The 24,525-nt window shown below is 48.1% G+C and overlaps 1 protein-coding gene across 2 annotated transcripts in view; it reads right to left on the bottom strand.

The window, feature by feature from the left end:
* Window positions 1-24,525, bottom strand: part of DDX46 (DEAD-box helicase 46) — a 1,223,843-nt gene that overhangs the window by 913,894 nt on the left and 285,424 nt on the right. For both annotated transcript variants that reach the window (XM_078653270.1, XM_078653271.1), the window contains exon 6: window positions 16,768-16,913. In XM_078653270.1, coding sequence (XP_078509396.1) covers window positions 16,768-16,913 — 146 coding nt within the window. The remainder of the gene's footprint in view (window positions 1-16,767; window positions 16,914-24,525) is intronic.

The raw sequence follows: 24,525 nt of genomic DNA on the forward strand, positions 1-24,525 counted from the left end.
CTGGAACAACTCATGAGCAAAACCAAATCAGGCTCCCCGGCAGACCCATGCCCCCGAGCATCTTCCGGCTGGCATCTCCCATTCTAGAAGACCGGATTATCTCCCTCCTGAATAATTCACTGGAAACAGGGATGGTCCCAGCTAGTTTCAAGGAAGCCCGAGTGAAGCCGCTGATAAAAAAGCCAGGAGGGATTAGTTACTTACCTGTAATCCTAGTTCTCTTCCAGGGGTATACTCATTAAAGTCATAAGCACTGAATTATCTCCGCCCATGAGCGGGAACCCGGAACACATAATATACATATATATGTGTAAATATATAAAAAAGTACATAGTACTAACTAATTATACACATATACATGTATAATAACCATAATATGCAGCCTAACATATATACATAGGCTAATAAAGCCACAATTACACATGTTCTGAAGCATGAAAATATGCTATATATATCAATGCAATAAACAGGCATGAGCCCAAAATGCATTTCATAACCATGAAAAAACTTTTATTTTCATCAAAGAACCTGTTGTAAACAGTTATTAGCCTAAAAGGCTGCATATGAAAATTTGTCTGTGTACAGAAAATCAGACTGGCACCCTACCCAGTCTGAATCTGCACACTTTGCCTTTAAGGCCTCTAGGAGAACTCTGTTCCCATCATGCACCACAGGTGACAGTTAGGTCAGTTCTTTTGTACGGTACAGTAAACATTAGCAGGAAACTGCCCTTAAAAACTTTAAAATATATATTGAAAACTTCAATACTACTGCTCGCCCGGGGAGGCGGGAGGGTGCTTATGACTTTAATGAGTATACCCCTGGAAGAGAACTAGGATTACAGGTAAGTAACTAATCCTTCTCTTCCAGGGGATACTCATTAATAGTCATAAGCACTGAATAGAATAGCAAGCTCATACCCACTAGAAGCGGGCGAACAGATATATGCATAGCTATACTTCAAAAAACACAGTGTTTAACTAGAAGTAGCAAACAAATTTCTCAGTGATGCTTGTCCCACTTGAGCATCTGTTTGTGCATCAGAATCCAAGCAATAATGGCGTGTTAACGTATGCACTGAACGCCAAGTAGCTGCTTTACATATCTCTGACATAGCCACATTCCTAAGGAGAGCTGTTGTAGAAGCTTTTCCCCTCGTAGAATGAGCCCTAGGTCTACCTGATAAAGACTTGTGGGCTAACTGATAGGACAGTAAGATACATGACACTATCCATCTAGAAATGGATCTCTTGGATGCTGCCCAACCAGTATTCGTAGGACCATAGTTTACAAACAAACGGTCTGTGTGTCTCATAGTCTTGGTTTTATCTAAGTAAAACTTCAAAACCCTTTTTAGATCTAAAGAGTGCAAAGCCCGCTCAGCCGGACTTGAAGGGTTTGGAAAGAAAGTAGGCAATGTTATGGATTGGTTAATATGAAAATCCGACACCACCTTAGGTAGGAAAGAAGGATGAGTCCTGAGCACCACTCTGTTTGCATGAAAAACTGTGTAAGGTTCCTTGCAACACAGAGCCTGAATTTCGCTCACTCTACGAGCAGACGTGATGGCCACCAGGAATGCTACTTTCCAAGATAAGTGTTGCAATGACGCTTTATGTATGGGCTCAAAGGGTGGGCCCATCAACTTAGTCAACACCACATTAAGCTCCCAAGGTGGCGAAGGAGATCTGACTGGAGGAAAAACCTTTAACCCCTCTAGAAAATCCTTCACCACAGGCATTCGAAAAAACGATATCTGTGTTGGCGATTTTCTACAAGCAGTTATTGCAGCAAGATGTACTCTGATAGAATTAAACTGCAAACCAGACTCAGCAAGATAAAGAAGATAAGGCAAGATCACCTGTTCTTGACCTCGAATAGGGTCAAGACCCTTGCTCTGACACCAAAGAAAAAAGCGTTTCCACTTAAATCCGTAGGATTGTCTTGTAGAAGGCCGCTTTGCCTCTTTAAGAATGTTCATACACTCCGGATTTAGCTGTAAATGCCCGTACTGGATGACTTCAGGAGCCATGCTGCCAGGCGCAGGGAGGGCAGACTGGGATGAAATACTCGCCCCTCCTGTTTGGACAGAAGATCCGGGCGACAAGGTAATCTCCTGTGTGGCCTGATTGACAACTGGAGGAGATCTGGGAACCACCATTGGCGTGGCCACTCTGGGCAAATCAATATCATTCTGGATTTGGTCTTGTACATCCTGTTGATCTCTGCTGGTATCAACGGTGTCGGTGGGAAGGCGTACAGCAAATTTTGACACCAGTCTATCAAAAGGGCATTCCCTTGAGACCCTTTCTGGGAGAACCTGGACGCGAAGACGGGGCATTTTGCATTTGCCGCGTCTGCGAACAGATCGATGTCTGGTGTTCCCCAAGCCTGGAAAATGCTGTGCGCGACTTCTTCGTTGAGAACCCAGTCGTGCGCTTCGACGAAGTCTCTGCTGAGGTCGTCCGCCTGCGTGTTGAGGCTCCCTGGTAAGTGAACTGCCGTTATGGACAGGTCTCGTGCAAGTAGCCAGTGCCAAATGGTCTGAGCTTCTATGGACAGAGTCCTGGACCTGGTACCCCCCTGCTTGTTTAAGTAATACATTGTAGTTGTATTGTCTGTTTGCACCAAGAGGGACCGAGTCTGAAGAGATGGAGCCAGGGACTTGAGAGCACGATGGACCGCTCTGAGTTCGAGTAGATTGATATGATACCCTTTCTCGAAATCTGACCATAGCCCTTGTACTTGTAGCGGGCCCATATGTGCCCCCCAACCTTGAAGAGAGGCATCTGTGATCAAAGTCTGCGTTGGTGGGTCCTGATGAAAAGGATCTCCCTTCATCAAGTGTGCCTTCTTCATCCACCATCGAATGGAATCTTTTGCAGACTGTTGGAGAAGAATTCGATCCTCCCAGCATCCCGTCCTCTGTCTCCATTGATCTTCTAGACACTGCTGTAGAGGACGCATCTGTAAACGTGCGTTTGGCACTATGAAGATGCACGATGCCATGGATCCCAGAAGAGAGGACACTTGCCGAACTGTCGGACGTGCAGACTGAAGGAGAAACACACACTTCGTCTTGATGGATGACCACCTCTCCTCCGAAGGACACACGTTTTCTTTTGCCGTGTCCAGTTGTGCACCCAGATAGTGGATCTTCTGGGTGGGATTCATTATGGACTTCTTGTAGTTGACTTGTAGACCCAACTTGTACATGAGTTGGAGACATATCAAAAGATGCTCTTCTAGAAGCGATGGGGATGAACTCTTCAGAAGCCAGTCGTCTAAGTACGGATAAATGAAAATCCGTTGCTTTCGAAGACAAGCAGCCACTACCGCCATACATTTTGAAAATGTTCTGGGAGCTGATCTCAGGCCAAAGGGGAGTACTGCGTACTGATAATGACGAGCCCCTACTTGAAATCTGAGAAACTTGCGATGGTTTCTGGATACTGGGACATGAAAATAAGCATCTTTTAGATCTATGGAACACATCCAATCCCCCTGGTGTAATTGAGGGAAAATCTGATGAAGAGCCAGCATTCGAAACCTCTCCTTCCGAATGAATTTGTTCAAACGTCTCAAGTCCAGAATGGGTCTGAATTCTGTAACTGGACCTTTTTTCTTTACAAGAAAAAACCGAGAGTACAGGCCCTGACCTCTTTGTTGAAAAGGCACTGGTTCTATGGCATTCTTCCTCAGAAGAACATCCGCTTCCTGTTGTAAGCACATTAAGTTCCACTGTATCATTTTTAGAGGACGCATGACAGGAGGTGGCTTCTTGAATCTCAAAAGGTACCCTCTCTGAATGACATTGAGCACCCATTTGTCCTTTGTGATCTGCTTCCACTCTTCCAGATAACACACAATACTTCCTCCAACCGGAGTGGCACACGGTTGTGGAGGAAGCTTCCATTCATTGTTTTTGAGGCTGCTTGGTAGCAGATGATTGCTGCCTATTTCCGCTGCCTCTGCCTCTTCCAGGTCGCCTCTGCTGGAATTGCGATCTCTGTTGACTCTGGCCTTGATTTTGCGAGGACCAATTCGTCTGTTAGCCCCTCTGTTGAAAAGATCTCTTGTCATAGGGACGAAAATTCCCTCGACGCTTAAACTCTTTTTTCTTTTCAAGACCAACTGCCTTAAGAGTGTCCAATTCCACTTTCATCTTAGACATCTCGTCGTCGGCGTGAGATCCAAACAGAGTCGAACCATTAAACGGTAGATTTACCATCTTTCTCTGAGCCTCAGGCTTTAGACCCGTAAGGCGAAGCCAAGCCGTACGTCTAGCACAAACACCATGTGCATAACCATGAGCTGACAGATCCGCTGCATCAGCAGCCGCACTAATGCTTTGATTAGCCACCAATCCTCCTTCTTCCACTATTTCTAGGAAGTCTTTCTGATCCTCCTTAGGGAGTTTTTCTGCAAAACGAGAAACTGAGTCCCAAAGCAGACGATCATAGCGGCCCAATAAGGCTGACGCACTGGCCACTCTCATGACCGAACCTGAGGTGTTGCACATTCGTCTCCCCAAGGAATCCATACTCTTACTATCTTTCTCTGGAGGGGCAGAAGAGGTAGATGTTGCCAAATGCGCTTTTCTGACTGCCGCCACAATAAGAGAGTCTGGAGGTGGGTCAGAACGCAAAAATAAAGGATCTTCCTCTGGAGCCTTGTAATTCTTTGCAATCCTCGAAGGTCCTGAGCCCACTGTGGCCGGAGTTAGGAAAGTTTTCATTGCTGGTTCTATCAACCCGGGCACCAATGGCAGAAGAGGCCTACCAGTCGTCTTGTGATGCAGGGTTTCAAAGATGACTGACGTTGCTATTTGAGGGACTGCCATCTTGATCTTAAACTTATTCGCCCCACGACATAGAACATCATTAAATGTGCCTAAATCATCCACTGGGGACACTCTGGAGGGAGGAGTAGATGATATCGTAGGAGAATAGTCTCTATATGAAGATCTTGAAGAAGAAGAAGATGACTTAGAAGATGGAGAAGGGGTTCTACACTTCTCTTGAGGAGTTACAGATCGTTGCCTCCTTCGCTCTCTTGAACGAGATTTCTCTCGTACTAATGATCTCGAGCGTGACCTTCTGTGCAGCTCCTTCCGAGGAACCGGAGTTCTCTCACCCAATATTGGACGCATCTTCCAATGCCTAATACTTTCCAGCCATCTAGGTGACAAGTTGATAGGCCGACCTACACGCTCAGGTGAAACTTCAGGTGATACCTGCACAATATTCAGGTCTGCTGAAGACTTGGAAGCTCCGGAAACTACACTGTGCTCAGAAACCAACGAGCCAGATGGAGTCCGCTGTCTGGGCACCAATTGTCCATCATCTGGCTGCCCTGAGGTAGAGCCCGAATGAGCCACCAAAGAAGAGTCCTGCACTGTCTCTTGTCCCACCGCTTCTTCCCGCGGTGAAGAAACCACTCTAGGCTCAGGACTTATTTCAGACCTCGACAAAGACCTAGGTGAGGTCCGAGAGGCTGGTCTTGACAGTCTCGACGCCGACCTGTGCTCAGGTGGGGGAGACCTAGACATTCCATGCTTCGAGCCCGAAGCATGCTCCGACGTCGACCTACGTCGCGATGGAGACTTTGATCTTCTCTTTTTAGACCTCGACGTCGAATCCTTCGACGCCGTTCTTCCTCTCGACGTCGACCTCTTTCTTGACGACGATGTATGCATCTCCTTCGACGTCGACACTTTACTCTTCGACGTCGACACAAGATCCTTCGACGTCGAGCCTTTACTCTTTGACGTCGACACATGATCCTTCGACGTCGAACGCATCTTTTCCCTCGACGTCGCTCGCTCACCATCCTTCGACGTCGAGCGTACACCATCCTTCGACGTCGAGCGTTGAACCCCCGACGTCGTCCTTACTGCAATCGACACCAGATGTCTCGGCGTCGATAAAGATCTCGGCGGCGAAGGTCGAGATGCTGCATGCTACCTCACCGGCGAAGTCTTCGACGTCGACGGAGCCCTCTTCGACGCCGACAATGCTGACGGCGATCTTGATCTCGACGTCGAACGCACCTTTTTCGCAGGAGAAGCTTCCTGGAGTCGATTTTTCTTAGTTCTACCTTCTGGAGACGCTGATCTTCGACGTTTAGGATGAGAAGGTGGTTTAGAAGTTGACAACAAACCCTTAGAACTCTTCTCACCACGATTCTCCCTCTCCAGAAGGCCCAAAAACCTCATTTTCTCTCTTTCTTTTAAAGTTCTGCTAGAAAGGTTGAGGCAATGATAACAATCTTCCACCTTATGTGAATCAGGAAGACGTACCACACAAACAGAGTGTGGATCCGTTTTTGCCATTTTCTTCCCACAGGAAGGGCATTTGTAAAATAAAGGTGGCATTCTGACTAAAAAATTCACAACAGTTTAGTCAGAAAAGGAAATAAATACCACCAAAGTAACTATTTGTCAAAAACTGTCAAGAAAAAACCAACTTCTGACAGAAAATACTACAAATGAGCAGAGCTCAAGTTCCAGGTTCCTCACAGAACAAGCCGGAAAAAAGAACTGACCTAACTGTCACCTGTGGTGCATGATGGGAACAGAGTTCTCCTAGAGGCCTTAAAGGCAAAGTGTGCAGATTCTCTGGGGCCTTAAAGGCAGGGTGCCAGTCTGATTTTCTGTACACAGACAAATTTTCATATGCAGCCTTTTAGGCTAATAACTGTTTACAACAGGTTCTTTGATGAAAATAAAAGTTTTTTCATGGTTATGAAATGCATTTTGGGCTCATGCCTGTTTATTGCATTGATATATATAGCATATTTTCATGCTTCAGAACATGTGTAATTGTGGCTTTATTAGCCTATGTATACATGTTAGGCTGCATATTATGGTTATTATACATGTATATGTGTATAATTAGTTAGTACTATGTACTTTTTTATATATTTACACATATATATGTATATTGTTATGTGTTCCGGGTTCCCGCTCATGGGCGGAGATAATTCAGTGCTTATGACTATTAATGAGTATCCCCTGGAAGAGAACTGATCCTACCTTTTTGAAAAACTACAGGCCGATTTCCCAACTACCGTTCTTGTCCAAAGTCCTAGAACAACATGTGCTGAAGTCCTTGGCCTCGTTCCTAGAGTCTCACCATCTCTTCCAGGAGCGTCAGGCGGGATTTCGTGCACACCATAGCACCGAGTTGGTGATGCTCTCGGTGCTAGATGAGCTCAGGGGGATGGCTGACAGCAAAAAACCGAGCGCCCTGATACTTTTAGATCTTTCAGCGGCGTTCGACACTGTCAGCCATACCCTGCTCTTAGATAGGCTGGCCAAGTTCGGGATTCGGGATAGAGCCTTTCAATGGCTTCAATCTTTCCTGATAGGTAGGACACAACGGATTCAGCTGGGGGATAGTCTATCAGAGGTGGGTAATTTGACATGCGGAGTCCCGCAGGGCTCCGCATTATCCTCAGTATTATTCAATCTCTATATACAACCACTGATTAACTCCCTGGTAAACATGGGCTGTCGCGTATTTAATTACGCTGACGACACCCAGTTACTACTTAGCATAGACAATACAGTCTACACAGAAGCATGCTCAGGATATTCTCAGATTTGTAGTAAGTTGGATGACAGCAAGTCTGCTGAAAATTAATCCTGAAAAAACGGAGGTGTTAGTGGTCTCGTCCATAAGCTCACCATGGAGTGACCTATACTGGCCTCAAGAACTGGGTCCTACCCCAACACCCTGTGACAAGGTGAAAAGCCTTGGAATTAAGATTGACAGTGAATTGTCCATGGCTAACCAGATCTCGTCGGTTGAGGGGACCTGTAACGGTCTAATTAGACAACTGCGCAAACTAGCTCCCCTTCTCTCTACATCCATGCTTCGCACTGTAGTCTCTGCTATAATCATCTCGAGGCTGGACTACGGGAATGCTCTCTATTTAGGTCTACCGAAAAATCTGACAAATAGATTGCAGGTCGTTTTGAATGATGCTGCACGACTTATCTTCAGACTTCCAAGAAGATCCCACGGCTCTCCTTTGTTGCAGAGTCTCCACTGGCTTCCTATTAGGCAAAGGGCAGAGTTTAAAAGCCTCTGTACAGCCCATAAGGCGATTTATGGCCGAGCACCTGCCTATATTAAGGAACGGTTGGAGATCCATAAACTGAACGAAGGCTGAGGTCATCTGACGCTCAGCTGCTAGTTTGCCCACGGTTTAAACTGGCAACGAAGGGTGGGAGATCTTTCTCAGTGTTAGTTCCCCAAATCTGGAACAAACTACCCGAGTCCCTTCGTAAAGAAGGTAACCTGTTACGTTTCAGGAAATCATCAAAAACACTGCTATTTAGAGAGGCCTCGGGTTTACATTAATCTGTGCACGCCACTGATCCATCGATTTGTCAAAGAGCTGTATTGTCCTTTGGTCGTGAGCGCCCTGAAACCTGCCGGTGAGTTGGCGCTATAGAAACCAAAGTTAACAATAACAATAACAACAACACGCTTACCTTCTAGCGTAGATAGTTTAACTCTGATCCTGATGAAGTGTCCTGATCATTATTGACTACCAAGACACGAAACATGTTGATCATTAGAGAGTAGAACCCCTACCATTAGACACCTGACGACTAGGTTTGGGTCCTCTCCACGTCATATTTAATTAGGCAGTTTGCCTTAATAATAAATATTTGGTTAGGACTAACTGACCTATTATAATTCTCACCCCCTTCTACTACACTTACTTGGCCTCTCACCCCACTGCACCCACCGGCAGGAACAAAAGATCCCCAATTAAGAGCCACGGTTTCGGGTGCCCATCAGGTATTGCAGCGCCGACCTGACGAGGGGCAGGCTCAAATGATGAAGCAGGACACCTAGCTTGCTGGGTGTGTGAGAGCCCTAGTTCCAACAAGGAGAACCCCCTCTCCTCAATACACACCTTGGCGATCCCCTGTGAATCACATCACCGGTTTCGTTCAGTACCCCATTGTAGGAAGGTGGATATCGGACTATGGTTGCCCCCAACTTTTTGCCTAGTGTTTAGCTGGTTTTCGACCTAGTTGGCCTGGGGCCCTGCTATTCAGGACCCCAGACTAATTGCTCTCTGTAAAATGGACTCCATGTACCTTAGGTACATACCTAATTGGATGCTGGGTCACCTTATCAGCCCCTGTACAGTGTACCTTAGGTACCCAGGGCATAGGTGTACCTACGGCCTACCAGGGGCTGAAGCATGTATTATGCCACCCCTGGCTGGCCATCCAAACAGACAACTGGCTGATAACACAGCTGGGGCAAGGTGGTGTAATCACCCTTTGCTGTAGATATAGTATACATATATCTAACCCCAAGATGGACACATATACTCCTATAAGTCACTCCTATGGCAGGCCTTATCAATCCTGAAGGCAGAGTGCTTGGAATTATGTGAGATGGTGCGCTAGCATGAGCTGAGCCTGCCTGCGGCTTTCGGAACCATGTCCTTATAGTTGTTCCATGATAACGCTATACCATATACTCTTGAGTGCATTATAATCCTCGCGGTTATTGCTAACTTTGGCATAGCATTATCAAAACATGTTGTGTAAGGTGTCATACGCTTTGGAATACTACCCCCTCGCCAGTTCTGGCGACGGGGGTAGCATTCCACCCTTCTAGAGGGATAAGACATGTATGTAACTGTAACCCCGGTTAAAGTTAACCCATGCCGTAGCATCACAAAATGGATGCTGCCACCACAGACACGAGTCTGACCTCCTGCTGCTGGGAGTCCTTCCAGCAACGGAGGCCTGGACAAAGGGTTTCCTGCCGTGGGAGGTGCTAGCACCACCCCAGACAGGATTTTGTGTATTGAGGTAGGAAGGGCTGAAAGGAATGAGACATGCCTGGGGCACACAAGGGGTCCCTGTGCATACCCCGGTTCAAACCAGTTGCTGGGACACTCCAGCCCCGGCTCTGGCGCGAAACCGGACAAAGGATAGGGGGTGTAACCACCCCCCTTCCTGGTCCCACCCATGGGAGGGACCTAGTCACTAGTACAGCCCGCTTTAGCAGAATAAAGGTAGGAGCTGGTCCCATTCCGAATTAGATAATCCTGAACAACTCTACAAAGAAGAAACTCTGGACTTCGACGTTCTGCTCCACAGAAGACTGAAGAAATCTCCCTTGTGGCCAAGGAGTGACCACCCTGCTACTGCAGGCACCATCAAGCGTCCTAGCGGTTAACTTTGTCGTCCTTCCTGCCGGAACCAGACCTCAGAGCTCGACGAGACCCGGACTTCCAGACCTCTCCGACCTCTACCCACATCTGCAGCACAGCGGAGATCCGTGGGTGCGACGAGACACGTGGGACCGGCCATCTTTGAAGAACAGCACTTCGCTTCCAGCACGACCTCGGAGGCACCCTCGAGAAAGTGCTTTGGGGATTGAGAAGCCCCAGCCCCGAGCAGCTCCTGCACCGAAGACCAGCCCTCCAGCCTCCACGAGATCTGCGTGGGGCCGATCTGCGTGGGGCCCTTCTGCCTGGTGGCTGCTCGACCCGTTGTTTGGTCACTTGCCGGCTGGCTTGTGGCCTCCTAGACGACGATCCTTGAAATCTACACCGCTGGTCTGGTTGCTCCAGACTGGCCCTTGCTTCCTTCCAAAAGAGAAGTACCCCGGACCCTCCTGGTCCGCACCATCTTCGTCCACCGCGTGGGTTGCCTTTGCCAAGGCCTGTTGACTCTAATCCCGGAACAGACCCTGCCGACAGTGAGAGGCTGCTTGGGACAGCTCGTGCATCCATCCTGGTCATCGAAGACACCTCCTGGTCCACGTGGCTGCAGAGACAAGCGTCCCCTCTTCACCTGATAGCGACGACAGCATCTGGTTCCTTCCTGGTTCCACACCGGTCACTGGCTAGTGACTTTGAACATTGTCCCCTCTGCTTTCAGGTCTTCATCTTCATCGATCCGCCCTTGTATCACTCCGGCCATCTTCCTCCTGGTCGCCTGCAGCATCTTTCTCCAAGGCTCCATTGACTTCAACGCGGAAACCAGACACACTTTCACACCTATGCACCCGCAGCCCGTGGGTGAGGTAAGGAGAGCATTTCGGTGCTCATAGGTAGATTGACTCTCCTAGTGTCCAGGTATCCAGTAGTTTTAGTCTCAACCAGTCGGAACTGTCCTTACTTACTGTCCTTACTTACCTAGTTCGTAATTTGTTCTTGCCCATTGACTTTGCATTGAAACAAGCGTGTGTGTTCTAACACTGCACACGAGTCCCGTGGGCCTCCTGCTCCTTACTACAGGTTAGGGTAGTGTAGCCCCAGCGATTCTACAGCCTCTGGGCATCCTTATTTCTCCTATCGTTCTACTTAACCCATTTACTTAGTATATGGTTTGTCGTGCCCCTGGGGCACCATTGTAATTTGTGCGACTTACTGTATTTTTCTGAAGAGTATTGTTATGTGCTTAGCCCGCTGATCTCATAAAGAGTTCAGAGGTGTTTGTTAATAAATATATTGTTTATTTTCATAACAACCTGTGTGGTGTCCTTTCATCTGGTATTCAAGGGGTTATATGTGGTAAAACAGCTGGCTTCACATGCCAAAAGAGTTTAGCCTAAGACTGCTTTGTCCATGCTACCATTAGGATAGCTGGTCTATAAGGTTGACTTACAACCAACCACCATAAGGGTTGTTTGGACTGATACAATGTGATCACTAGAACTAGTGAGCATCATATATCAGGCCAACTTCTCACTCCCATTACCCTACTCTATCAGAGGAACTTCGTATTCTTGTTTTGCTTAACATATAAACCTATGTCACTCCTATGGCAGGCCTTATCAATCCTGAAGGCAGAGTGCTTGGTTTTGTGTGAGAGGGTGCCCATGCATGAGCAGGACCCCTCTGCAGCTTTCAGAATCTATTCTCTGAAGTTGCTCTGTGATGCAGCCAGACCATATACTCTTAAGTGCATTATAACCTCGCAGTAAATGCTAACTTTGGAATGGCTGCACGGAAACATGTTGTGTTTGGTGTCAAACACTTTGGAACCCTACCCCCCTCGCCAGTCCTGGCGGCGAGGGTAGAATTCCACCCTTCTAGAGACAGAGACATGTACACACTGGTCTAACCGGTAATAGTTTAAAAGAGCCCTGGCATCACAAAATGGTTGCCACAGATACGGGTCTGACCTCTTGCTGCTGGACAATAGGTTTCCTGCCACAGGGAGGTGTAACCACCTCCCAGACAGGCTTTAGTGCATTGGGGCTGGGTGGGTGCATTCAGAGAATGCTTTTCAGACAGTGCTGGGGCCACACTTGGTGTCCCTGTGCATATCCCAGTTTGAACCGGTTGCAGGGGCACTCAGCCCCTGCTCTGGCGCGAAACTGGACAAAGGGAAAGGGGTGTGAACACCCCTCTCCCCAGACCCTCCAATAGGTGGTTCCCCAGAGTATGTTCAGCCCCCTATCTTAGTATAAGTATGGGACCCCAGTCCTTAGGACTTCAGATTACACCTGGATGAAACTCTGCAACATATATTCTGGAACTTCGACATTCTACACGACTAGAAGACTGAAGAATCTCCCCTGTGGTCAAGGAGTGACGCCCCTGATCAAACAGGCACCAAAGAAGCATCTTGCCGGTCTGCATTTCCAAGGGTCCCGCTGGATCCCGAAGGATTTGTGACTCAGGACACGGACTTCCAGACTTCTCAGAGGCCAACACGAGATCCCCACAAAGCTGAGATCCGCATCTCTCACGAGTGACGTGGAACCGGAACTCCTGGATACCGTGCACATTTGCAAGTGCATCAACTTCCCGAGCTTTCCCGAAGTTGTGTGTTGGGCTACTTGTAGTCCAAGCCAGAGCATCATTTGCACCGAAGATTGTGGGCCAACACTCCGAGTGTTCCGTGGGCCCACTTCTAGCATTTCCGCTCGAGGCTCCCTCACGATCCTTGGTCCGTCCACTGGTGGGTCCCCACGAAGGTAACTCTTTTGTTTCTTGGGCTTTCCTGGTTGCTCCAGATGTGCCCTGACTCCCCACCAAGTGGGGAGTCCCTCAGACCATGCTGGTCTGCACCAAAGCCAATCTTTGCTTTCTGCGTGGGTTGCTGTTGCCAAGGCTTGTTGGGTCCAATCCGGAAACCGACATCGCAGCACTCGAAATCCTTCGTGGCACAGCTGAAATCCAGCTACTGGTCGTCGTCGACGCCTTCTGGTCTTCGTGGCTGAAGAGTCAAGCTTCACCTTCTGCACATGAAATCACTCGACATCGGTGGGCTTCTTCTCATCGCCTTCTTGGTCACTGGGAAGTGACCCAGACTCTGTCCCCTCTGCTTTCAGGTTCTTCAGTACTCCAATCCATCCTTGGATACACCTGGACACTTTCGACTTGGTCGCCAGCAGGAGATCGCCATTGAAAACGACAACGAAACCAGACATCAAAAGACGTCTATGCACCCGGCTTCCCTGGGTGAGGTAACTCGAGTACTCCGGTGCTCCCGTGGGTATAACTGCCTAGTTCTAAAGGAGTTTGCTCCAAGTCCTCTTCCAAGTGTCCTTTATCTTTAAAATTTCAACCGCGACTTTCCCCATAGAAGTTAGTGGTGATTGCCGGCTGTGTTTAGACATTGCACGCGTCCCCCGAGGGTCCCCAGCGTCACTACCTTGGGTGGTTCCTGGTGGCCCCAGCGGTTCTAAAGGCTCTAGGCCTTGTATCTATGTCAGTCGTGGTTCTTATACCACTTAATATATGGTTCGGTACGCCCCTAGGGCTCAACGTATATTGTGCTAATTTACTGTGTGCTAAATAGGTTTACTGAAAATATTTTTGCCTCTAGCCTCATAAAGAGACTAGAGGGATGTGTTTAGAATAAATACATATATTTTATATATATACCTGGTGTGGTTCTCCATTCATTTGGTCATTCATGAGATTATAGACTGGTAAAACAAGCTCTTTTACGTTCCTTCAAGACTTAGCCTGAAGGCTGCTTTTTGCAGCTACCACTAGGATAGCTTTCTATATAGGTTGTCTTTAAACCTACCACCAATAAGGGTCGTTTGGACTGGTGCAAGTTGCCCACTAGAACAGTGGACAGCATATGCCAGGCCAACTTCTCACATTCAAGTGTTATTGTACTTAAAACATTTTTTTTAAAACAACAATTATTCTACATGTTTATACAAAGCAATACACAAAGATAGGTACATATATATATAGTGAAAATAAATGCTTATATACAGAGGGATTGGTTGTAAATTTCTGTTCGCGTATGGTGCTTATTTGGGAAAGAGCCAATTCTTGAGTCATTTTCTGAAGATAAGCTTGAACAGAGCAGGATGTGCCTCCCATGATTTTTTTCTTATATCCTTAAATTTTGAGGAGAGGTGCCCCTTTAGAGCGGTGGTTCCTTTGTTGAATGTGTTTGATGATTTTATTCCTGATGAAGAGCGGTTCCATTCCATGTATTGCTTTGTGGGTGATACAAAGCAGCTTGAATGTGGATCTTCTGGCAACCGGTAACCAATGCAGGGCTTTCAAGGCAGGTGAGATGTGGTCTCGCGGTTTGATATGCAAGAATAGTCTGGGAGCCGAGTTCTGAATCTGTTGTAGTCTTTTCATGGTCGTTAAAGGTGATCTGTGGTAAAGGCTATTGGAGTAATCGAGTTTGGACAGAACAAGGGAGATGGTAGCTCGAACCTTGTGGGAAAATCCCAAATGGGGAAAATTAGTCGCAGAGTTTTTATAGTGACAAAGCTTGATCTTGCTAGTTTGTCCACTTGGGCATTCATCGATAGCTTGGAGTCCATGGTCAGTCTGAGGATTCTTACTTCCTTCGATACTTTAGGCACTGATCGCAGTTCATCAGGCCAGACGACAAGCGGGTCATAATGTTTCCAATCGCCACACGTGAGTATTTCCGTTTTGTAAGCATTCAATTTGAGATGACTCCAAATCATCCACTGATCCACGGCTCTGAGACAACTGAAAATTGAGGATTTTCCAATGTCTTGGAGCATTCCAGTTGAAGGAGTATTTGTGTGTCATCTGCATGGTTATAGCACGTGAGGTGAAATTGATTGATCAGTACCGGTAATGACTTCATGTAGATGTTGAAAAGCATGGGCGAGATGATAGAGCCTTGAGGGACCACTGCTTTTGTGGAGTATGGTTTGGACGAGAAAGGTGGGGTATGGCTGACATTAGTTCTGTTTCGAAGGTAGGACGCAATCCACTCTAGAGCAGTCCCCTCTATGCCAGCTTCATAGAGTCTTTGTTTCAGTGTCATGGTCAAAAGTGTCAAAAGTGTCAAAGGCAGCTGAGAGGTCCAAGAGGAGTAGCACAGCAACCCCGTTGCGGTCTACTGTATTCTTCAGGTCATCACAGATGACAAGGAGGGCAGATTCAGTGCCTCTTCCCGGACGGAATCCTGTTAGGAAGTCTGAAATTATTTCATTCTCTTCAATGATTTGTGACATCTCAGTGATTTGGTGGGAAATGTGGGCTGCCTCCAACCCCCCACATCTCTCTCATACTTGTCTGGTCCCATCATTGGGATGACTGGGTCTTTAGTATTCGGACACTGAGGTGACAATATGTAGATAGAATATGAACTATTCTTCCATTAACTTCCCTGCCCAACTACCCCTGTGCCCCTGGAATGCAGATTTAGAACTGCTAGTGACCTCAACTCAGAGTAAACTATATAAGGACCTATCTCAAAATGTCAGCTACACTGGAATGCTTGCTATAATTGCACTCTAGTAAATGGGAGGAGACAAGGTTCTTATGGGGCATCCAAAACTGTCGCAAATCTAGGACTAGTGGTGGCACACAGAGGCACTCCACAAAAATGATGCTGTCCCAATGCATCAGAGCTGGATACCTGGTATACAAATATGGACTGGTATATAACAGAAGTGACAGTGTACCACAACAGTGGCTGGGCTAAAAATACAAAAAGATTTGTAGACATTAGATGTATTATTTTGAGCTCACTCTCCTGGAGTTTATCTCCTTCGCCTGCCTACTCACAATAGTACAGAAACACTCTATATAGCACGGCTCATGAAAGCATGGAAACTGTAAAGATGCAAAATGTAAGAAAGCTACATGGTCAAAGAGACTTTATTTCATTATGCATATACTTGTTTGCAAATGAACTGTTATACAAAAAAATTGTTACAAATCAAATTACTCACCCTGCCCTCCCTAAATCACTAAGCACAGAAATCACTGTAAGCACTGCTAACCCACAAGAGAATAGTCAGAAAAAGAATGGTGTATATGTTCTCCACAACCTAATCCCAGTAGTTTTCAGGTTTCCTGAACGTAGCTGTATTAAGAATAGTAAAAAATATATACATTTTTGAGAATTACGTTAATCACAATTTTACGGTCATTGCCTTCAGCAATCTAGAAACTTTTAATACAATGCAGTAATACGAATATTGTTAACGTAAATTTACAGCTTAACAAAATTGTTCAAAGATTCTGTTCAGCAGATGAGATGCAACAACTTGCACATACACAACTCCAACAACATTTTCTCACTGTTAGTACTGGGCTTAGGAGTTACCTGGCAATAACAACTGAAAGGTACTCCCTCAAGAAGTGTACACACCTCACTGGATTTTTTTGCCAAAGCAAAAGGATTCCTAATGTCTGTTAGAGACAGACATGGCATAAAACCTATTGTACGCCTTGGTCTACTTTTGAACATTTAACTAAAAGAATCTAAAATATAATGGTTTTGTAATCCAAATTAAATCTGACCTTTTCACTTCCACCTTTCATGCTGCCTATGTTACATTTCTTGACCTCTTCTTTTACTTCCTCCATATAAGCATCTAAGGGATCCAGTTCTTCATCTTCTGCCTCTGTGCCTTCTTTTTCCCCCTCAGCTTGCTCCTCTTCATCATCTGGAGTTTTACAGAAAGAAAAAGAATAGCATTCAAATGTATGATGAATGAAATGTCTGAAAATTAAAACTGGCAATGTGAATACAGAAAAGTGTCAACTTTCTTTTGTAGGAAGCTGGCTCTTCATAAAGTGGACCAAAACGAGGTACTCTGTGTAGAGTCCAGGCAACCCTTACTGGTTTGCAGAGGCAAAAATTATAACATCAAATGCTCTCTTTGAGGTAATGTGGGCGAGCAGTTTAGGCTTATTAGAGTACAGTGCTAATTTGTTGTCATCACAGAGGCAATAAATGAGACAGACGCAAGAATAAATCCGAGACCAATTTAGTCGTATTTTTATATAAATTTTGATACCATGAACTTCGTCATCAAATAAGTACTTTTTAAAAATATCTGTTTTTACATGTAAGTAAAATGTTCATTTAAATGTGTCTTTATGCAGTAATGCTTTCCAATGGGAGAAAAAGGCATATGTTGCATACAGTTATTTAGAGTCAGTTTCTGGGGGTCTCCTTAGGGAAATAGGGTTGTAGGGGGCCAATGTCCAAAGTACCATCAACAGTTACTGGTTACCTGCTCTGGGGTCCCAGGGTGCAGAGGTGCTGGTCGGATTGATAGCTTTGCACGGTATGCCGGTGGAAAGGAGGGGCCACCTGCAAAAAAGCTGCAGAGGGGGACTTGGGGATAAGTCCGAGAGCTCCCAAAACAGGGCTCGGGTCACAAGGGTCCTGTGAGCAAGAGGGCACTGTTGGTTTATTGGTACTATGGCTGGGGCGCTCGGGTGCACAGTGGATAAGTCCGCTGAGCTCTGTGGGTCCAAGGTCCTCGAGGATGTGGGTCTCACCGGTTGAGGGTACAAAAATCACCAGCTGCTCGGTGTCACTGGAATCCGGATTGGCCTCTCACGGGCTTTGTTTGCTGTAAGGGGTCCGGTACCCCAGGTATTGGTGCTGTGCAGTTATGGTAGGTCCTGGTGACCTTACATTCAGTGGGGCGACATTTCTGACCTTCAGGAGTACAGATACCTCCTCTAGGGGTGCTGCTGCATTGCGCTAACTGGAGAGTAGCAACACGGTGAACCAGACTCTGCTTCTTCGGTGCCTGCGGACTGCATGGGAGTAGTTCCTATACTCCAAGGGAGATTGCTGGCAATTTACAAAGGGCTGACAGTCTACTGGGGCTCTAGGTAGTTGCTCAGCTGCAGGACGAGTCACTCGGTCATGATTGTCAAGACTGGTGCAGGCAGGCACGGTCTGGGCCAAACTTCCACAGCAGTCATAAGTTCTTGTCTTGTGGCTCTTCTTTAACCTCTTCTTCTGGACGCATCAAATCCAAGTTCCTGGCATCAGGGGTACCTCCTAAATACTCAATTTAGGGGTGTTGAGAGGAGTGACAGGTATGCCAATGGGCTACTTACCCTTAAGGTGACTGTGGAAAGTGGGCATAACCCTAACTCGGTGAGCACATTTCTACCAAAAACCAAGACGGTGGAATTCTAAGTTTTGTGTTCCTCTGGCCCATTTGGCACCAGGACAGGTGGGAAAATTAGCTAGTCAGGAGGTGTTAGACCTGTCTGGATTTTTTGCGTAGTCCCTCCTCATTATTATTTATTTTGTCCCCTTTTTGCCCCTCATCCCCTTAATATTTTTGTGTCTACTACTTTTTTTAGGTATTGGTCAAGGGGATAGGTGTTATTTTTCCCTTCATAATCTTTTACCTCAGGCCCAGAGGCCTGTTCTGACAGGGAAAGTTGGAACCACAAAATGGTGGCTACCAACTGCCCCAACTGCCAAGTCCAGAACTTACCCATAGACCAGCATAGGGCATTCCAGAACCTTCTGGTCCATTCTGGACCACTGAAGGGCAGCCTATAAAAGGCGGAATGCGGGGCAGCCATTTTGTCTACCTGTGAGAGTCAGCTGGAGGACAGGCTGTAGCTAAGGGTGGGAAGAGGCTAGACATAGGGTTGACCTCCTGGACTGGGAAGCTGCCTTACTGATCCACCCCACTACTCCCCTTTTGGTTACTTGTCCTGGCCCCGCTGTTGAGGGTTCCTGGAGACCCTGGGCGCCTAGCTTGCCCCTTGTCTAAATTATACAGGGGAAGCCTTCAGGAGAAGGAGACTGCAGTGCTGCGGTGTGCAGGCCTCTGCCCAGCTGAACGATTCTAGAGAGACTGTTGCAGTAGGAATCTCCCACGAAAAGGGGCTTATCCTGGTGCCCCCCCCCTTGCTCTGCTTGTTATTCAAGTGCTGCCCGACTGCTGGAATCGCGCCCCCCTGGTGCCATAACCCCCCCGTGTCCCTCCTCCTACCTGTGACGACGAGGGCTGGGGAAGCGGAGGCAGTGGGACCACGAGCTGTTCTACATCTGGATCAGCGTGTGATTGCTGAGGGAGCAGAGACGGTCATACAACTAGCCGTTCTGTTCCTGCGCCGGTGCTGGGCGAGCGGCGTCGATGTGGAGCTGTATTTGAGGGCTCTGAGGTGAGGAGCGGTCCAGGGGAAGCCCTTGTCAATTTCTGAGTAGGCGGAGAAGGAGGGCAGCGCCAAGCGAACAGCGCGGTCTCAGGCGGTGAGACACTGGCTTTCCGCGCATGCCCCGTTGAGCCGCCGGGCTCCGTGAGGCGGAGCCGGATCAGAGGAGGCGGAAGCTGGCAGGCGGGTCTGGAAGCTGAGGAGCGCCTCGCGCATGTTCAGGAGATCAGCGCGTCCCCTTCCAGTGCGAGGAAAAGCGGAGGAAGAGCGCCGGGAGTCCCACGGCGGCAGCGGCAAATGAGAGCTTCTCTCCCCTGCTCGAGCGCCACACAGTGAGGCTGGCGTGAGCGGGAGGGGAGGTCTGGGAAGCGTAAAAGCGGCTAAGGAGATTTAATGAAATCTGCCTCTTTGGTCGCTGGTGTCACGCAGAGGAGAGCTGGGGGGCCCCAGAGGCTGGGTATCTCGCCAGCGCGTGGCTCCCTTTTGTCCTGCTCACTGTTTTTCCCTCACCCTCTGGCGCAGCAAGAATACCACCGCCTGGTATAATACAAGTAAGGAGGTGGTTACATGGGGAAGTGCCTTCTACAAGAGAAACTGGTTTTTGCTAGATACCTTACCAGTGAGTACACTGAGACTCTGTCCCCAGGAGTACAGGGTCCATAAGAAAGCCCAGGCAGGGCTTAATTAACTGCTGATTTAAGTGGTTCTAAACCAATTGCCTTCAAATAAGTAGTAGAAGAACGGTAATGTTTTCCATGTAAATGAAAGTGTTGCTCTGATCTGATTTAGGTGCTGTTCTTGCCAAACGTTAATGTAATGCTGTGTTAGAAATGATATAGAGTAAGCAGAGTACAGTAAATGCTTAACTGAGCTAAAGAAAGTGAAAGAGCTACCTGCCAGTTTTTGGTCAACTGAACTGTCTATATTATAAATGCTAGTTGTTAATATGATTTAGAACTTAAAAGTATTCTTGCTAAATTCCAAAGAAACTGAAATGTAAATTTAATAGTGAAGTCTGAAGGTAAAAGTACAAAGACATTATTTTTATAAAACAGCTCATATTTTCCTAACAAGTTGGTGTAGTGTTGTTTGTGTGCTATTGCGTGGATTTACTTTTGGGTGGTCTGCAACCTTCACACTGTGCCTCTAGAAATTGCATGTCTTACCCCTAGGCCAGGCTACCCTAGGTGACCTGGCATCTCAGGTTCTAACATTTGGTGCCTAGCGGTGGGATACTGACTTGGTTGCAGCTACTCATTAGTAATTCAACGCAATACACTGACCTACACCAGGAGCTTTCTCCTTGCGGCCCTCCTAATTTGAATGTTGTTTTTTCTAAATTTATTTCTGGTGGTGGGTGGAGGTTAACCTCAGGTCACTTCTTGGTTTTCTCCTGTGAGTGATTTAATTCCATAGTGAAAGATGGAATTGAATTTTAAAGAGCTAGAAGCCAATACTGTGGCCCAACTCAGAGATTGGTGTCAGCATCAAGGGGTATTTTTTAATAAAGGTGCCAAGAAAGGCGAGTTGCTGACAAGCATAAGGGCATGGGTGGAAGCTCATATAAGGGAGGAATCAGAAACTGAAGAGGGTGACGGGGACACTGTCCTTGAGGCTGCATTGTTGAACCAAGCTGGAAGGGGGAATCTGCTGACAGGTCCCAGGATACCTTCGAGGGCGGGCAGCAGCGTCTCAGACAGGGGTTTAACTGACGCCGAGCTAGAAGATAGGAGGGAGGAGAGGAGAACAAGGTTGGAATTAGCAAGGATGGATATGGAAAGGGAGGAAAGGAGGTTAGCTCATGAGCGAACCATCAAAGAGATGGACCTACAAGCCTTATTAAGAAGGTCTCCCAATCCTGATAATGGTGGCAGCGAAAATAAAGTGAACACCAGGGAATCCAGACCCTATTTACCCAAAGATGTCATCGCTAGTTACACCCCAGGTGATGACATTGCCAAATGGTTGGCCGCCTACGAAGTTTCTTTAAGGGCTCATGGGATCTTAGAAACTCACTGGGAAGGTGGGCTGTATAAATACATGCCACCTGCTGGCAGAGACACCTTGTTGGCTCTGGAGCAGGATGAGCAAACCCACTACCCTGCAATGAAGGTGGCACTGGTGAAAAAGTTTGGACTTACCCCTGAAAGGTACACACAGAAATTCAGGGGAAGTCACAAACTGAGTACCCAGAATTGGGTAGACTTTTTAGACTACGCCAAGAAAGCTTTTGAGGGTTGGGTCAAGGGCAGCGAGGTGAAAGATTATGAGGGGCTGTACAATCTATTTTTGAAAGAACACCTCCTCGAGAAATGTTTTCCCGAATTGCGCCAACACCTGGTGGACAGCAAGCTGACCGATCCCCGGAAGCTTGCAGAGGAGGCGGACACTTGGGCAAGTACCCAGGTGTCCTCAAAGGGGACTGGAGGGGATTCTCAAAAAGCCGAACAGGGCGCCCCCCAGAAGAAGGAGGGAGGAGATAAAAAGAAGGAGTTCTCCAAAGGTCCCCAAAATAATTTCCAAGGTAAGGGAGCAGGTTTCACCCCTAGGGCAAACCCGCCCAGAAACCCTAATCCTGGCCAAAGCCAGCAGCCAAGGGTTCTCCACTGTTTTGAATGTGGTGGTGTTGGACATTATAAGGGAGATGTCAGATGCCCAAAGAGACCACCCCCTCCCACCGGAGGAAAGTCACCGGGAGTAGCTAGTGTAGCGCTCGGGGAGGAGTTGCCCTTAGATAAGGGGGGTGAGTGGGCGGGTGTCACCTTAGTGTCCCTGGGAGAGCGGGAGATGGTACCAAAGATCCAGGTGCCCCCAAATACTACAAAGTATGGGCAATGGGTTACCATCAATGGCCAAAGAGGGGAGGCTCTGAGAGATACAGGAGCCAGTATGACTATGGTGAGAAGTCAACTGGTGTCTCCAGAGCAGGTTGTTCCTAATGCACTCCACCCCGCCGCGATGGCTGACGGCAGAATGGGCCACTATCCAGTGGCTGAGGTTCCCTTTGAGTGGGAAGGGGTTGCAGGTTCACTTCGAGTTGCCGTAAGCCCTGCCGTGCCAGTTGATTGTCTGTTGGGGAATGACATGGAGCACAACACTTGGAGAGAGGTGGAATACCGGACGCATTCTGCGATGCTGGGTACACCTGACTGGGCCTGTGTAAGCACACGGTCTGCGACTGCCCGGAGAGGGAGTTCGCCTGGGTTGGAGCCTGGAACAATGGCCCAACCCGCTGCCAAAAAGGGACAGAATCGGAGACAGGGACAGCCTGCTTCGGCTTCCACGCCCCATGTGACAGATCGGCCACCTGCGGTGGTAGGCCAGGAGTCCATGGAGGGGGGAGTAGACTCTCTGGAGGATTTACCCATCCCTGCTGAATGGCATGTGGAGGGAGGTCCTACCAGAGAGGAATTCTGTAAGGGGCAGAGGGAGTGCCCTACCCTTGAGGGACTGAGGCGTCAGGCTGAAGCCCAGGCAGCAGGTGATGCTACGGGACACCACCATATTTACTGGGAGGATAGCCTCCTCTACAGTGAACCCAAAGTACCTCTACCTGGCTCATCAAGGGCCTTGGTGGTCCCGCAGCAATACCGAGCCTTTCTGCTGGAATTGGCTCATGCGATACCACTGGCAGGACACTTAGGCCAGGACAAGACCTTTGCACGGATTGTCCTCCACTTTTACTGGCCTCAGATGAAAGTGGCGTCCAACACATATTGTAGGACATGTGTATCCTGCCAGGCTAGTGGGAAAACAGGGGTGAAGCTAAAGGCTCCCCTGGAACCACTTCCTGTCGTTAGCACCCCCTTTGAAAGGGTGGGCATCGACATTGTAGGGCCATTGGATCCACCAACAACAGCTGGTCACAGGTTTATCCTGGTTCTGGTGGATCATGCCACACGGTACCCAGAGGCCATCCCTCTGAGGACTGTTACTGCACCTGTGGTGGCTAGGGCCCTGATGGGAATCTTTACCCGTGTAGGATTTCCCAAGGAGGTTGTGTCCGACAGGGGGACCAACTTCCTGTCAGCTTACATGCGGACAATGTGGAAGGAGTGTGGAGTGACCTACCGGTTCACCACTCCTTATAACCCCCAGTCCAATGGACTGGTTGAGAGGTTTAATAAGACCCTGAAGGGCATGATAAGAAGTCTGCCGGAGAGCTTACGGAGGAAGTGGGACGTTCTCCTACCTTGCTTGCTGTTCTCTTACAGAGAGGTGCCGCAGAAGGGAGTGGGCTTCAGCCCTTTTGAATTGTTGTATGGGCACCCTGTGCGTGGGCCTCTCAGCCTGGTGAAGGATGGATGGGAGAAGTCTCCCAGAAAACCTCCTCAGGATGTGGTGAGCTACATGTTGGCCTTCAGAAGCCAGATGGCCAAGTTGTGGAAGCAAGCTTCTGACAACTTGGAGGCCAGTCAGGCAGTCATGAAGGAATGGTACGACCAAAATGCTCACCCGGTGGAGTTGGAGCCTGGCCAGAAAGTATGGGTGATGGAACCTGGAGAGCTAAGTGCCCTTCAAGATCGTTGGACAGGCCCATTTGAGGTGTTGGAGAAGAAGGGTAAGGCCACTTACTTGGTGGATCTTTAGAACCCCGCGGCAGCCCCTACGGGTGCTGCATGCCAATCGCCTCAAACCCCACCATGAGAGGCCAGAGGTCATCCTGATGTTGGTGACTGATGGTGCTGAGGAAGCAGAAAGCGAGCCTCTCCCAGATCTCTTTTCATGCCAAGAGAAGGATGGGTCGGTGGAGGGAGTGATTCTCTCCCCATCCCTAACTCCTGAGCAACGAGAGGATTGCCGCCAGGTATTGGGGCAGTACTCTTCGCTGTTCTCCCTTGTCCCGGGAAGAACCCACCTGTGTACCCATGATGTGGACACAGGAGACAGCCCCCCAGTGAAGTCCAAGACCTACAGGCTGTCGGACAAGGTGAAGGCTAGCATCCATGGCGAAGTTGCCAAGATGTTGGAGCTAGGAGTGATAGAACCTTCCAGCAGCCCTTGGTCCAGTCCGGTGGTGCTAGTCCCAAAAGCCGCCCCACCGGGCACCACACCAGAACTGAGGTTCTGTGTGGATTACCGAGGACTGAATTCAGTTACAAAGACTGATGCTCATCCAATCCCTAGGGCGGATGA

The sequence above is a fragment of the Lissotriton helveticus genome, chromosome 7 (genome assembly GCF_964261635.1).
Source record: "Lissotriton helveticus chromosome 7, aLisHel1.1, whole genome shotgun sequence".
Taxonomy (NCBI): Eukaryota; Metazoa; Chordata; class Amphibia; order Caudata; family Salamandridae; genus Lissotriton; species Lissotriton helveticus.